Source organism: Gracilinanus agilis, chromosome 4 (assembly GCF_016433145.1).
Source record: "Gracilinanus agilis isolate LMUSP501 chromosome 4, AgileGrace, whole genome shotgun sequence".
NCBI lineage: Eukaryota > Metazoa > Chordata > Mammalia > Didelphimorphia > Didelphidae > Gracilinanus > Gracilinanus agilis.
This window is the reverse complement of record NC_058133.1, coordinates 492,885,874-492,902,646: the sequence shown is the minus strand read 5'-3', so window position 1 is coordinate 492,902,646 and position 16,773 is coordinate 492,885,874. Positions and strand designations below refer to the sequence as shown.

The 16,773-nt window shown below is 44.6% G+C and overlaps 1 protein-coding gene across 2 annotated transcripts in view; it reads right to left on the bottom strand.

Annotated features, from left to right (window-relative positions):
- SPECC1 (sperm antigen with calponin homology and coiled-coil domains 1) overlaps positions 1-16,773 on the bottom strand; it is a 191,758-nt gene that overhangs the window by 100,769 nt on the left and 74,216 nt on the right. For both annotated transcript variants that reach the window (XM_044673005.1, XM_044673006.1), the window contains exon 2: positions 10,708-12,287. In XM_044673005.1, coding sequence (XP_044528940.1) covers positions 10,708-12,287 — 1,580 coding nt within the window. The remainder of the gene's footprint in view (positions 1-10,707; positions 12,288-16,773) is intronic.

The following is a 16,773-nucleotide window of genomic DNA, read 5'->3' as shown; positions in this document are numbered from 1 at the left end:
GGGTAAGGAAGTCTGGAGGAGCATCAGTGTGTAGTGGCTGGAGTCAGGGAACAAGCCTGGTCTCTAACAAATCCTGGACAACTTGTTAAGGTCCTTTACTTCTCCTCCTAAGCTTTTAAATAAATAAACTTGTTTTATTTCATCAAATAAAATATGTGGGAATAAAAAGGAAATCAGTTATATTGAAATAGAGTTATTAGACTATTAAAAAATAAACACGTGCACAGAACTCCAGGTTAATAATCCTTAGGCTAGCCTCCCAACATCTCTTTTAGAATGTCCTGAAAACCAAAAGTAAGTGGTCTCTGCCTATAAGGCAAAACACTGACCAAGTCTAAGACAGAAGAACAGAAGGGCTAGGCACTGTAGTTAAGTGACTTGCCCAGGGTCACAGAGTTAGGAAGTGTCTGAGGCCAGATTTCTATAGATTTTGATTTTATGTACTATTACTGATTTCTCAAGAAGTTGAAGCTTTCAACCCAGCAGAACTCTAATCTCTGATCCTGGTCCTCATCTGGATTTTAGATGCCACAAAATGTAGAAAGAGGCTTTGCGGTAGAAAAAAGAATCTTCCGTCTTTCATGCTCCAAGGCAGTGGTTCCCAAACTTTTTTGGCCTCCTGCCCCCTTTCCAGAAAAAATGTCACTCAGCCCCCTGGAAATTAATTTTTAAAACATTTTAATAGCAATGAATAGGAAAGATAAATGCACCTGTGGCCATCACCGCTTCCCCCCCATCACTGCAGCACCCACCAGGGGGCGGTAGAGCCCACTTTGGGAATCACTGCTCTAAGGGTTCGACCATCTCCCACCTCCATGCCTTTGTTTCTCATGCGGATGATGCAAGACCTTGATTAAACGTCACCTTTGGCATGAAGCCTCCTTTAATTCTGCTAGGGTCCTCCCTTCCAAAATACCTCACATTTAACTATTTTATACATATTTGAATAGTTATTCACTTTACCTTCCTTGCTCAAAAAGCCCTAATGCTTCTCTATCACCTTATCACAGGACAGTGACTCAGGCCTTCAGACAGGAGGTTCAAATCTGACCTCAGATAGAGGCTAACTGTGTGACCCTGGGCAAGTCATTTAACCCCCCATTGCCTACCCTTACCACTTGGAGCCAATACACAGAATAGATGGAATGCAAGGGGTTTTGTTTGTTTTTAAAGATTAACTACAAAATCCACTTTTTGGTCCTTCCTACTTTGGCTGCAGACTTATGATACATTTCTTCTACAATTCCAGAAAAAAGACTGCCTACTTGCCCCTCCCCTTCATGACATCCCATCTCTTCCTCAGTGCCTTTTGCCCAGGCTGTCTCCAATGCCTCACCTCTGGCTTCCTTCAAAACTTAGCTCATGCATCCCCTTCTCAGAAGTCTTTATGATCTCAGCTCTGAGTATTCTCCTCCCCCCCAAATAAAAATTACCTTCTCATTCGCCTTGCTTATATTTTATATGCATTTATTATTTATTTATTTATTTATTTATTGTTTCCCCTCCCCCAAAGAACGTTGGTATGGGCAGCCCCCTCTGGGACATAATAATATTATTTATTTAATAAGAGTATTTAATACTGTTTTGCAAGTGTAGAATTTAATACTAATAGTGAATACTAATATTGAAAAATAATAATAGTAAATCATATACTTCTATGGTACTTTCGGGTTTGCAAAGCCCTTCACACACATAGTAGGCACTTAATAAATGCTTGATTGACTAACTGATTGCCAAGGACTTCGGCTGTCTAATTGTTAGCTGGCTACTTAAGGAATGGAGCATTTCCTTTCTTTCGGGAAAAGAAAAAAGGTGAGGGTCCCCTGGGAGCATCCCTTCCCCAGTCAGATCTCCAAATGGTTCATCTGCTGCTTTATCCATCATCCCTTCTGGGCTGACCACTGTTGGAGCCCAAGTCTTCCACTAGGGGGCTCCGATGTGCCTGAACCGGCAGGAGTGAGAGCTGGAGGGGACTTCTGGACAATCCCTACATTTTACAGAGGAGGGAACTGAGGCCGAGAGAAGTGACTTGTTCAGGTTCATGTAGGAGTAACCGGCAGCGCTGGGAATGCGAATCCAGGTTTTCTGCCAACAAAATCAGAGCACAGACTTGGAAGACCCAAATTCCCTCTCAGGTCCTTAATAGCTGTGTGATCCAGGGTGAGTCACTTAACCACTCTGTCTCAGTTTCCTGTAGTTACAGAAGACAGAACGTCTCTAATATCATTTTGATTGATTTCTCAGGCAAGGAGAAGGATCTTTATTACAGAAATAATAGGATTAAAAATTAAAAATGGCTCACAAAGGATACCCATGATAAAGCAGGAGATGGGACGGGACTGGAGGATCCAGTCACCCTTCAGGGCACAGGTATTTCTGCTCTCAACACCCAGTGCCTGGCACATAGTAGGCTCTTACTCCATACTCCTATGACCCTGGGATTATGCTGAGATCTTGAAATAGATTCAGATGGAAAAAAGGTCCTAAACTTCTGGGCTTTAGGAATTCTTACAGCTGCCATCTATGACTCTTAGTCAACAAACATTTACTAAGCATCTTCTAAGCGCTCTTCTACTCTGTCTGGGGATGCTCATTTTTGGGTGGTGCTTAAATTCAGAATGGAAATGAATATTTAAAAATAATTTATATGCGCTGGTTACAGGAGGGGAGAGAAAGAACAGGAATCATGTAACCATGTAAAAATATTCTTAATTAATTAATTAATAATTAAAATTTAAAAATTAAAAATTAAATCTGAAACTTGAGAAAAATATTTGATTTAAAATTCAATGAAAAAATAATTTAAAAATATTAAAAAGCAAAAAAAAAAAACCAACGTTGAGAAGAGACAGAATTTAAACCCTGGACCTCTGCCTTCACATAGTAGTCCTTTCTACTCTATCCCATCAAATCTCTCATTTGAAAGATAAGGAAATATAAGTCTGGAAAGGAAAGGGAGATTGCTAAAGGTCACACTGGGGTTCTCAGAGAGGAACCAAGGGTCTGACCCAGGTCCTTGGCTTCCAGATCCTTCCTGTTCCATCTGCTCTTCTGGGAGATTACTAATTTTATGTGAAGAGTAGGAGTAAATGGCTCTGAATGAGAGACCATGGGGCTCTCCTCTGAGCAGAGGAGCTGATGAAGGATTTTGTGACTTCCCCTCCTCTGGCTGCTCAGGGACCTTCATTTCATTCACTTTCTCCTTGGCTGGGCCAAGTGGGCCAAGGCTGCCAATGCTATGAGGAGTGGCTACAGTTTTAAAATTCCCATTTCCCAAAATTGGAGTGCATTGGCCAAGTTGGTTGGTTTCATCTGCACTGTCCTTGTGGGTAAATGAATGAAGAGCTGACAAAGAGATGGAGTCAGATCGCAGAGAAAGAAAAAAGCTTCTTAAAACAACCGAGTGGTTGAAGAAAATCCCTTCAGAAAGCTCCAAGAAACCATTGCATTAAAAAATCCCCAACTAGAGCAGACAAGAGAAAAGGCTGCACAAGAGCTGGGGGTTCAGTGGATAGAGCACTAGGGCTGAAGTCAGGAAGACCTGCATTCAAATCCAGCCTCAGACACTCACTAGATGTGTGATCCTGAGCAAGTCACTTCACCCTGTTTGCCTCGGTTTCCTCAACATGAGCTGAAGGAGGAAATGGCAAATCACTCTAGTATCTAGATGGGGTCACAAAGAATTGGACACAACTGAAATGAATGGACAACAACAAAGACAGAAGGTTGGTACAATATGAACCAGTGAAAAGAACAATAGAGCACTGGGATTGCTAGTCATGATCCTAGCTTTGTCACTGACTAGCTGCATGTCCCGAGGCAACCCAGTGTCCTTCTCTGGACAGCAGGACCATAGAATATGGGATCCAGAACTCAAATGGAACTTAGAGGCCACTGAATCCAATGGACTCATTTTAGAGACAAGGAAACTTAGACCCAGGGAGAAGTGATTTGCCCATGGCCACACCACAATGTATCAAAGTGGAATTCAGCCCCAGAGCTAGTCATCTTTCTACTTTATTATGCTAGATTAAAAATTAACTTGAAATTAAGTAACTTAAACCTAAAGAATAAGTGGGTCAAAGAACAATCATAGAAACAATCAATAATTTCATTAAAGATAATGACAATGAGACACTATACCAAAATCTGTGGGATATAGCCAAGTGAAGGGGGGGAGGGGTAAGGCTATGGCCACTTGGAGCTCTAAATCTATGATTTCAATTCTCTTCTGTCTTTAAATTCAACTTAACCACCACTTTAAACATATTTATTAATGTATACACATATATGCATGTATGCGTGAATATATGTATATATTTTTTAATCATACTTTTATTTCTAATTCTATTCCTCCCTTCTTCTCTACCCCAGACATCTATCCCTTATATGGAACAAGGAAAGGGGGAAAGGAGAGAAATTAGTTGGAGTAAAACTTAGTGCTATATCTTGAGCTTGAGGGTCCTCAGAAGTCATCTAGTCCAACCACCTCATTTTACAGATGAGGAAGCTGAGGCATAGGGGAACCAGATTTACCCCAAAGTATCAAGCACAGGAAATGAGTCCATGTTGGTGTCCTATGCCCAGTCCCTCATCTCTTTAAGGAAAAGAGGAAACTTGCATTTTTTCATCTCTTCTTCATAACCAAGCTACTTTAGTTAAGTTCTTACCATGCACCAGGCATATGGTGCAGTGGAAAGAGCACTGGGCTTGGAATTAGGAAGACTCATCTTCATGAGTTCAAATCTGGCCTCAGACATTTACTATCTGGGTGGCTCTGGTTAAGTCATTTCACCCCATCTACCTCAGTTTCATCATTTGTCAAATGAGCTAGAGAGGGAAATGGCAAACCACTCCTATATCTTTGCCAAGAAAACCTCATGAAAAGTAGGACATGAAAGAAATGAACTGCAAGGGGCCCACAAGGACACAAATAAAAAATATTCCCTGCCTTTAATGAGCTCAATGATTAATGATTCTACTAGGGCTAGGTCCAAGGAATAGAGAAAGGTTTACAGAATAGGATCTTCTCTGGTTCGTTGGATTATGGCAAAAAAAATCAGTTTTATTCACTGAATGAATTTCTCTCCAGATCTGTTTCCCAGCCCTTTTGGGGGCATGTGTTCATGGGAAGCTACTGCCATTCCTTTAACAGTGAAAGGTAATAATTACTCGAAAAAGAGGAGATTGCATCTGCTTGGCTGGAGATTTGTTAAAATTTCAAAATGGTGGAGAGGTCAAGGTATGAAGCAAAGGCTAATGAGTAATTGCTAACGAAATTTCCAGATGTTAAGTCAACTCTGCTCTCCTGAGAGATCCTGGCTGGACTCAGATGAGAGCTGGGAAGTTCCTTGGCAGTCATATCTAGTCTGACACCTTCATTTCAAAGATGAGGAAACTGAGGCCCAGGAGTGTTAAGTGACTTGCCCAAGGTCACTCAGGAAGGAAGCATTAGAGGTGGGATTTGAAATTAGGTCCTTTGACTTTGTAATCAATGCTCTTTATACTATATTTTGCTGTCTACCCATTCAGAGCTCCTCTTTCCTTTTCCCACCACATCTGTGCCTCAGTTTCTTTACCTGTCAATTGGGAACAATGACATTTTCAATGCCTTATCTCAGAGGGCTTTTGTGTGGAAAAGTGCTTTGTAAATTTTAAAGCATTATATAAATAGGAGCTATTGCTACATTATTATTATTATCATTAGTATTAGTTCATTCTTATCTTCCTAGACAGACCTGTTGCTTTGGAGTTATTACTCTCCAATATTCTATGGGCTGTCCAGCAGGTGGATAAAAGAAGAGCTTCATATGCTTTCATCAAAGCATTAGGATGTCAGGGCATTTACTGTTATCACTGGTTATTAGTATTTATCATTCTGTTGACATGGCCCAACAAACTGGGAGCATAAGGAGGGATCACTGCCCTATATGAAGAACATAGAGAAGAATGAGAAGATTTTTATGAAGAGATGCAGAGGGAAGTGAGCGAAACCAGAACTGATCAACACACATGTATAACAGCTGAACTATTAAAAGTGAGCACTACTAAATGATAATGATCAAACCTAGCCCCAAGGAAAATGCCCTGTTCTTCACTCTTTTGCAGATGTAGAGACTGTGGGTAAGGAATATATTCATTCTCTCTCTCTCTCTCTCTCTCTCTCTCTCTCTCTCTCTCTCTATCTCTATCTCTCTTTATTTCATTTATTATGCCAGGATTCTCCGAGGAGAAAATAAAAAGAAAACCAATAATGTATATGATTTCCAAACAAAAGATCAAAAAAATTTATTTTTTAAATATGAGATTGACAAAGGCTAAGATTTAGGGGTTTGGGGCTGACTAAACTGTGTGCATATAATAGATGCCATGAGAATATGTGGTCCTGATGAAGCCAGCCAGGAGAAGGAGCTCAAAGCAAAACCTGCAGTCTACTAAGAGGTAAACCTCCAGACACTGCAGTAAAAGTCGGAGATGGGCTTCATTTGTCATCTGAAGCCTCCGAAGCCTCCCTGCCAACAGGGTTTTAAGGCACTCTGGGGCCTCCCTGCTCGCTGTGCTCCAGGCACTCACTTCAACAGCAAACACAGCTGGATCCCCTAAATCTTTCGACTCCTGGGCTGCCTAAGGGTTCTGTTCTTTTCCTCCTCTTCCTTCTTTTTCCCCATGCAGTTCAGTTGTGTCCAACTCTTTGTGACTCCATTTGGGGTTTTTTGGCAGAGATACTGGTGTAATTTGCCCCCACTTCAGCAGAGCTAGAGCTGAGGGATGATGCTTTCCCAACAGAGGGAGATCAAAATCACTAGAGAGGGTCCCCCCTCCCCTCCGTGTGTGCCCTGTTTAAAGTTTGATACCCTGGCTCAACTTGAACACTAGCCTCTAGGAAAGAGGTCTTTCCCCCTTTGGCAAACAATCTGGTGAAGCTGATGGACCCCTTCTCAGCATCAGGTTTTAAAAGCATCTAATATTTCATTAGCCATGACCTTAAGCAAGTCACTTTACCCCATTTGCCTTGGTTTCTTCATCTGTAAAATGAGCAAAAAAAGGCAAACTACTCCTGTATCTCTGCCAAAAAAACCCCAAATGGGGTCACAAAGACTTGTACACAACTGAACAACAGCAGGTCTGCCATCTTAGCTTTGCAGAGAAAAGATGGTGCAACAATAACAAAACTCAGATCTAACAACTTGAAAAATTACAAGGGACCCCCCCCCCAGTCAACTCCAAATCCTGATGCTTTTCTTCTACACCTCCACACACACACACACACACACACACACACACACACACACACACCTAGCCACAGAACAAAGATGCTGCTAAGAAACTTGGCCAATCTTCTGTTCAGTTCTAAATAGAGTCTTTTTCCTTTCAGGGGATGAAGCGAATGAATGCTAACTCTCTGGTGCTGGGAGGATGGCAAAGACACAAAGCATCCCGGGAGAGCTTTCCCGGGGCCTTTTCTTCTCTTTAGAGTTTCTGTTGCTTTTTCTCCAGACTAGGGGGAGGAGCGCGGTCACCCCAAGTTTCTCTTGCCAAGGTGGGGGGTCTGGGAAGGAAATGGAGACTAACTCTAGTAGTGGCTGCAGGGGATGTGAGAAGGGGTGGTCAGGGTGGTCTCCTCCTAAAGGGTAGCTCTTTTGCTCCTAATTCCTTAGCAGCCTCCAGTCTGTTACCATGTGGTGCAGAGGACCTGGGTCTAAATCCCATGCTTCACTACACAAATGACTTTGGACTTCAAGATAAGTCCCCGTGGGTTTCCCGTGAGTCAGAGGTTAAGTGATTTGCCCCAGATTCAGAGCTAAGTGGTAAAGAATCCACAACCCTAGGCTGTCTCTCCAACATCATTTCATAAGATCAGATTTCAAGAGCTAAAAAAGGACCTTAGAAGTCACTGAGCTCAACCTCTTCATTTTACAGATGAGGAAAACTGAGGCAGGGGTGCAGTGACTTGCCCAGAGTCAGGCTTGTGACTGAGGTTGCACATTTTACAGATGAGGAAACTGAGGCAGGGGTACAATGACTTGCCCAGAGTCAGGCTTGTGACTGAGGTTGCCATTTTACAGATGAGGAAACTGAGGCAGGGGTGCAATGACTTGCCGAGGATCACTTATCTCTTACATGTCTAAAGCTGGATTTAACCCTAGATTTTCCTGACCCCAAAGTCAGTGATCTTCCCACTGTGACCCAGGCATCCCCTTGAATGACTGAGTGCCTTATGACCTTATTTTTCTGTCTGGCGCCACCTCATTTTTGACAGTATAATAATACCACCACTGTGCCAAACAATAGTGTGTCAAGTCCATGGTTGAGAATAGAATTGAGTTCTCTTGTTTGAATATTAACTTGTGACTCAACCTGAATCTATTTATTCTTCATTTAAAGACTCTCAGGTCAGTAATTTAAGCGCCCCTTTTACCCTCTGCTAAAAAAAGCCAACAACATTTTAAAGTGTGGGACGCAGATTCTAGGGCCCAGGCAAGCCAAGAGCAAGAAGGCACCCTGGGGGGTTGAAATGTCTTCTGCCCTCAACCATTGATCACATTCTTTAACAGTGAGATTACAGATAAAATATAAACTTCTCTGACATTTAAAAGTCCTTCCCATGGGGCCGCAGTTGATTTCCCCTTCCTTATTAATTTAAGCATCTGGCACTCCAAACACACTGACCTACTCACTATTCATGAGCCATGGAATTCCCTCTCCAGGTCTTTGCCCAGGCTGTCCCCTATGCTTCCTCACCTGTCTCTCTTTTCTTTAAACCCTTGCCTTTTGTCTTAGAATTGACATTCAGTATGGGTTCCAAGGCAGAAGAGCACTAAGAGCTTTTGCAATCAGCTTTAATGACTTGCCCAGAGTCACCCAGGTAGGAAGTGTTTGAGGCCAAATTTGAACCCAGGATCTTTTCTCTCTAGGCCTGACTTTTTATCCACTAAGCCACCTAGCTGGTCCCCCCTTTTTTTTTCTTTCCCCCTTTCTTCCTGTCTCTTGGAATTTCCAGCTTGCCTCCTACCCATGGCTGTAAGCAATTCCCCCTGCCCCGTGCTTGGCACTCCTTTAATCATAAAAACACTCTGTCTATATTTTGAGTTTGCTTATGAGCTTGGTCTTTATTTTGGATTGCTTATGCGTCTGTTGTTTCCTCCCAGTAGAACATGAGCACTTCGAGGGCAAGAACTGCCTTCTGTTTCTTTGGTATCTCCCTTAGTGGAGCACCACATCTGGCACACGTTAGATGCTCAATAAACCTGGCACACATTAGATGTTTAAGAAACGTTTAGCCATTGATTGATCTTTTGGATTTGTGTGAACCAGCCATTTCCTCCCAATAGAATGCAAGCTCCTTGGGGGCAGGGACTGTCCTCTATTTCTGTCTGTGGGTCTCTAGGCTCTTACTCAGTTCTTGGCACATAGCTGGCCTTCAGTAAATGCTAGCTGAACTCAAGTGAATTGGGGAAAAGGGGGCGCCTAAGTAGCTACATATGAAAGAGAAGCAAATAATGAAGCTATTATGCAGGGACCCACCAGATAAGCAGTGAGATGAGGAGGAGAAAAAAATGGAAGCAACATCTGTGCCCTGAAAGGAAGAGTGACCCAAGCCAATGGGGTCAGAGAAGGCTTCATCCATCAATCAGAACACAAGTATGGATTAAGTGCCCCTTGGTCCTTTAAGGATGGCAAGACTTGGGCATTTTTAAAGGCAGGAAGGAACCAGCAGATAGGGAGAGGGTAAAGATATGAGAGAAGAGGGGGGAGGGGGAGAGGAGAGAAAAAAATAGAGATGAGAAAAAGAGGAGAGGGAAGTGGGAGAGAAAGGGGAGAAGAAAGGGAGAAAGAGAAAGAAAGAGAAAGAGAGAGAGAGAGAGAGAAGAAACAGAGAGGGAGACAGATGAGAAAAAGAGGAGAGGGGAGAGTTGGAGAGAAAGGGGGCATAGAGAGGGAGGGAGGAAAAAGGGTGGGGGCAGGGAGAATATGACTGATGGGATCTTTATTTTACAGATAGACCCATAGATTTCAAGCCAGAAGAGATCTGAGGTCATCAAGTCCAACCCTCTCACAAGATTTAGAACAGTAAGAACTATAACTCTAGAGTTGAAAGAGACCTAAGAAGTCAAATAGTCTGATCCTCTTATTTTAAAGATGAGTAAATTGAGGCACAGGGTGGAGAAGTAACTTACCCCACATCACACAGGTGATAAAGGGGCAGAGAGCTCCAAAAGTTACATGCTCACTTCTCTGTTTCTGTCTCTCTCTCTCTCCCTCCTTCCCTCCCTCTCTCTGTGTCTTTCCCTCCTCTTCCCCAAGTAAATTCCCAGGGGCTAACCAGAAAGGGTAAGTAACTTGCTCTGGGTCTCTGAATGCCATCCTCTACATCCCCAACCAAATCTTCATTCCACTGTACCACACCACAGGCTGGGATTCTTCACTTTTTTTTAAATCTGGTAACGACTATGGATTCTTTTTCCAATAAAATTTCAAAGGAAGCTAACCCTATGGAAGCAGACATTTCACAAGTCTACTTGTCTACAGAAAGTGCTAAAATAGTACCCGGTGCCCAGGTGAAATACCCCTGGTGTGGGGGTTCAAACCCTGCTGTGTTCTCTCTCTCTCTGTCTCTTGTCTCTCCGTCTGTCTCTCTCTTCCTCTCCCTCTTTTCTCTCTCCCTCTCCCTTTCCCTCTCCCTCTGCTTCTCCCTCTCCCTCTCACCTTGCTGAGCATATTCTGAATGTGCTGGATCTCACTGTTGGCCTTCAGTAGTTCTTGCTTGAGTTCGATACAGGACAGCTCCAGCTGGTCCTTCTCAGCCCGGGCCACTTTGAGCTTGTCCTGCACCTCGGAGCTATCCCTCCCTTGGCCCTGGGCACTCATCTCCGCCACCCTCTGCTTCTCGCTCTCCAGCTGGGCCTTCAGGGAGGCGTTCTCGATCTTGAGCCCCTCCAGGGTGATCCGGCAGTCCTCCAGAGCCTGGGTGGCCAGGCTGTTGTTGTGCCGTTCCCTGTCCAAAAGCCCATTCAGCTGCTGGTTCTCCTCCTTCAGACACTTGATCATCTCGACGGCCCCCTGGTTCTCGCCCTCGATCTTCCGCAAGCTGCAGGTCAGCTGCTGCTGGATGTTGAGCAGCTTCTCCCTCTCGAACTTGGCATTCTCCAGGATCTCGCTGCACCTCTGCTCGAGCTCCTTGACCTTGCTGTCCTGGCCACTGGACTCGTCTTCCTGCTCTCGCTCCTGCAGGAGGTTCATCAGCTTCTCGTTCTCCTGGCTCAGCTGCTCGGCCCGCTCTCTGTGCTGGTGGAAGGACGTCTCCAACAGGGTCTTCTCGTCCGCCAGCTTCTCGTTCTCGGCCGTCAGCTCTTGGACCATCTGCTGCTGGTCTGACAGCTCTTGCAAGGTGGCCTGGAGCTCTTCAGTGGTGCTGTGATGGTTCTCTTCCATCTTCTGGATCTTCTCGGTGAGGGAAGCTACAGACAGCTCGCTGATGTTGTTGGGGGAGCTGCCCCCCGTGGAGCACCGGGGGCTCTTGAAGGTGATGCTGCCAGAGGACAAGGGCCGGGAAGGAGCCTCGACGATGTGCTCAAAATCAGAAGCATCCGGGGACAGAGAAGCCTTCGTCACATCACTGCTCGAGGACCCAGATGTCCGGAGGGTATTCCCGGTCATACTCTGTTTATACTCCTCTGTCTCCCCTGACATCTGGTTTCTCGTTGGGCTTCCAAAGCTTGATTCTTCTTGAGTTGTTGGTGTGGGTAGGCTGCTGCCCCCATCATTGCTCGTGGCAGCCTCCGAGCTGGGGGAATGCTCCATATAAGCCAGTTTCTCTTTCAGAGCCCGGTTTTCTTCCCCAAGATCTACGAGCTCTTTTTCAAAATTCTTGTTCTTCAACCGAAGAGTTCTTATCAAAGGATCCAGATCTGCAGGGGAAGATGGTAGTTCGTCGCCATTCTGGCCAAGAGCATCAGATCCTTCTGCAGCATTCGGGGAGCCTTTCTCTTTGAATTTCTTGAGTTCACTCCGGAGCTTACTGATTTCAAAATCTTTTGTTTTAGCTTCTGCCAGGAGTTCCCGGACCTGGGATTCCAGCATTGCCTTGTCCCCGGCATCATTCTCTAACTTGGATTTACTGTTGCCTCTTAAGTGCTTGGTGGGAGTTGGGGTACTGGAAGATATCGGGCTGGGGATTGGTTTCTTTGCACTGGAGGGACCTCTCAGGGCGGTTCTCTCTCTCGAGGTAGGTGCAGAAAGTTCTCGAGGGGCTGGAATCCCCGTCCGCTTGGTGGATGAAATGGTACCTGGAAAAATGAGAGGAAAGCAAGGTGAATAAAGAAGTTGTTTTGTAGACTGAGACAAAGAAGGCACAAGTCTTCAAAGGCTCAAAAGTTGTAGACCCAGAAGTAACTACAGAGGTCATACCTAGTTAAAATTACAGAGGGGGAAACTGAGGCTTAGAGAGGTACATGGTAGAGTTGAAAGGTCATCCACTCCAACCCTATATATTTCAGAGGAACAAAGGACCAGGGAGAGTTCAAAGTTCCAGAATTGAAAAAGACCATCTAGTCCAACACCTTCATTTTACAAATGAAAAAACTGAGGCTCAGGGACCTGTCCAGGATCACAAGTTAAGTAACAGAGGTTAGGATTAGAAGATGAGATGTTACTCCATCATTTATTACCTGGGTAACCTTTGCCTTGGCTTGGTCTACTTTCTTTCTCTTTTTTTCTTTTTCTTTGTTTTTTATTTTGTTTTTTCCCTCCTTCCCCCTTCCTTTCTTTCCCCTTCCCCTCTTCTCCCCCTTCCTTCTTTCTTTCTTCTTCTTTCTTTCTTTCCTTCTTTCCTTCCTCCCTCCCTCCCTTTCTCTCTCTTCCTTCCTTGCTCCTTCTTCCTTCCCCTTACCATCCATCTTAGAATCAATACTGTATATTGGTTCCAAGGCAAATGGGTGTGTTAAGTGACTTGCCCAGGGTCACCCAGCTAGGACGCGTCCGAGGCCAGATTTGAGCCTGAAGCTCTATACCACCTAGCCATCCCCACCCTCTCCTTTTACAGATAAAGATCCTGATGCTCAGAGAGGTTTCACAGGTAGTGACAGAGAATATCTGGTTCTCATGACAGCCAAATAATTGATTGTTTGGGTAAGCACTTGGATAGCACTCCTAGAGATTTTAATGAATTATGAAATAAATTTTGAATGTCAAATTCACTACCTCCTTCAACGAAAGGAAATCTATGTAAAAAGTCAGGCTATCTAGCCCTGCCTTTGCCACTGCTTGCTATGTGGCCTTGGGTAAAGCCTCTGAGGTCGAGTTTCCTCATTCACAAGTTCAGAGGCTGAGCAAGATGCTATCTCAGGGCCCTGATTGAGCCCTGGTTGGCCGGAGCCCCAGAAACCACGAGTATTTGTTTATCAGACCAAGGACACACTGGGCTGCTCCAGTGGCAAAGCTCTCTGGCCAGAGGTGGAAACAAGATGTTCTTCATGGCACACAACGGGGCCGCGTTGATGTCCATTTGCGAGACAGACAAGAGCAAACGGGCTGAATGATTCACTGGCTGCGCAGCCCTGCTCCAGAAGTTTCTGTGGCTTTCCACGGCATGATGACATCGTCCCCCAGGATGCTCAGGACCCAGAGGGAAATTAGGTTGCACTGAAGTATTTCACATTTCCATCTGTCCCAGGGCAAGGAGGACAATGACTAATGCATTTTAGGGATAAAAACAAAAGCATCAGCCTTCTGAGTGCCAGTGAAACAAAAACCCATCTCCGAGTTGGAAACCCCCCTGAGGAAACTCTGGAGAGATGTTGCCCTGGCTGAGGCAGAGGTCCTGGATTCAAATCCTACCTCTGATTACTGCCCTTGATTATTGACCTGGTGACCTTGAGCAAGTAACTCAATTTCCTAATTTGTCAAATGATGGGATTGGATTTAGTGGCTTCTGAGGTCCCTCCCAGCTCGCTGGCATGCCGTCTCCCTAGGAGAACATGAACTCATTGGCAGAATTCATTGTGTTTTTGCCTTTCTTTAAATCCCCAGGACTTAGCAACAGTGTCTGAAGCATAATGTGGGCTTCAATACCTGTTGAATGACTCAGCTGGCAAAACCAATTAACCAAGACCCAGAAAGGCTCCTGGAGGAAAAAATGTGGATTAACACAATGGCAGAGGAGAGCGCGGAAAAGGGCAGCCAGGTGGTGCAGTGACTAGAACACAGGAAGACTTGAAATCTGGCCTCCTTCTAGATAGGTGACCTGGGCAAGTCACTTGACCTCAAGTGCCCAACCCTTAGCACGCTTCTGCCTTGGAACTGGTCTGAAGGGAAGACTTAGCAACAGGACAACAACTTGTCCCAGGACCATTTTTATATGAATCCCATAGAAAAAGATCAGAAGTAAAAGATGATCATGATAAGAATAGCCATCTAGAAAAAGCAATTATTTTTACCCATTTATGGACCTACCACCCTTGGGAGATGCCTTTTCCCCACCCCGGACCCATCTGAGCCAGCCAGGCAGCGAAGAGTGCTCTCCTTCCCTCTTGCCTTCTCCACTGGCTACGCTGCTGGGCCAAGAGGAACCCACCTGAGCTCTTTGGTGCTGCTCACAAAACTTGGATAATATGGGAATCCCCATGCCAGTAAGATGGAGGGCTACCCAGGCCTTCTCCCTTATCACCTCCCCTGCTCCTGGCTCCTCTGGCCCTTGCCTTCTGCCCTGCTTCTTCTCCCATCACACGCTACTGCCTCCTTGGGATACTTCTAGGTTAAGGGCATTCTTCTGTGGGTTGTTTCCCAATTAGGGGGTGAGCGCCTCGAGAGCAGGTGCCTGTTCTAATTGGCCCCAGCTCTTAGCCCAGGGTTTGGGGTCTCACTTCTATAGACTATATAAAACCCCGAGTATAAAGAAATATTAGCAAAATGGTGATTTGTCCCAGGATCAGAATAATGTACTACTTTTTTCCTACTATTACTACTACCAACATTATTATAACTATTACTACTACTACCTACTACCACTACACAACTAGTACCATTACATTACTATTACCACTATTTACTACTACCACCCATTACTATTACCACCACCACCACCACTACCACCACCACTACTACCTACTACTACTACTGCTACTACTACTGCTACTACTACTACTACTACTACTACTACTACTACTACTACTACTACTACTACTACTACTACTACTACCTACCCACCACCATCACTATTACTACTACTATCACTACTATAACTACCACCACCACCTACTACTACTACTACCCTACTATTAATGATAGCAGTCCAAGTTTTGCAAAAATCCTTTCTTTACAGGCATTATTTACCTCATCATAACCTTGTGAGATAAATCTGATAATTATCCACTTTACAGATGAGGAAAATGAGGCAGAAAGCGGTTAAGTGACTTGCCCAGGGTCACACAGCTAGTAAGGACTTGAGAGGGGCTTGGAACCCAGGTTATCCTAGCTCCTAGTTTAATAATCTATCCCCTATACCACACTACCAGTGGAATATAGTGGTTATGACTATCACCATGGCAACTACTTAACAAATGGCCAATTTCCCACTTCTTTGGCTCTGCCAAGGGTCATGATTTCTTGGTGTGTGTACCCTCCCCACCAATGCATATTACAATCCCACCCTGCATCGATAGAAGTGGCAAAAATGATCTGCAGCTTTAGGATTTATATCATCTCGGTCCATCCTCAAAGACAACCTGGTGAAAGGGACTCTAAAAGGATTATACTCTCTATTTTACAGAAGAAGAAACCAAGGCTCAGGGACTTGAAGGGATTAGCCCAGTGATAGGCAACCTTTTGAGCTTGGTGTGTCAAAATTCGCCAAAAAACAAGCATAACTCGGGTGGTGTGTCACTTCGAGAAAAAACACCATAATTTCATGGTAAAAATGTATCATTGTAATATATAACTGTAAATTAGTATAGGTAGAATTGTCATCTATAGTGCACAAAGTGTCTACACTACAGCAAATGTTTCATCCTTGGCATGCAGCCCCATAGCACCGATACGTGTGGCATAGGTTTGCCATCACCGGACTAGCCTAGGTTTAAGCACCAGGGACAGGATTTGAATCCATGCCTCTTGCAAACCCAAGTCTTTGCTCTATCCCCAGCACTAGGCTGGCTCAAAAGGTCTGTTTCCAGGAGCTGCTGCCTCAGCCACAACAAATGCAGAGCCAAAAAACGATCTGAGGGACTTGGCTATCACTGGGCCCCCGCTCCAGCTTCCAAACATGATCAAATCTCAGTGGATACTGGCAAGCCCCTTCTAGCTTCACTGTGTAAGAATTCTCCCTCCAGCTTTGCAAATGTTTGGGGGAAAATCAGATTTCAAGCCTAAAACATTGAATTATGAAGCTAAAGAACTCTTCAATCCCCTAATAGCAATGAAATCACAGGTCCGACTCCTATCAAGTCTCTCTCTAAGGTATACAGCTACTATTCAGTCATGTCTAACTTTTCCTGACCACATTTGGAGTTCTCTTGACACATTTGACAGATGAAGAAACTGAGTCAAACAGGGTAAAGTGACTTTCCTAGGGTCACACAGCTAATAAGTATGTGAGGTCACATTTGAACTCAAGAAGATGAGGGAGGGAGGGAGGGAGGGAGGAAGGAAGGAAGGAAGGAAGGAAGGGAAGGGAAGGGAAGGGAAAGAAAGGGAAGGGAAGGGAAGAGAGGGAGGGAGGGAGGAAAGGAAGGAAGGAAGGGAAGAGAGAGAGGGAGGGAGGGAAGGAAGGAAGGAAGG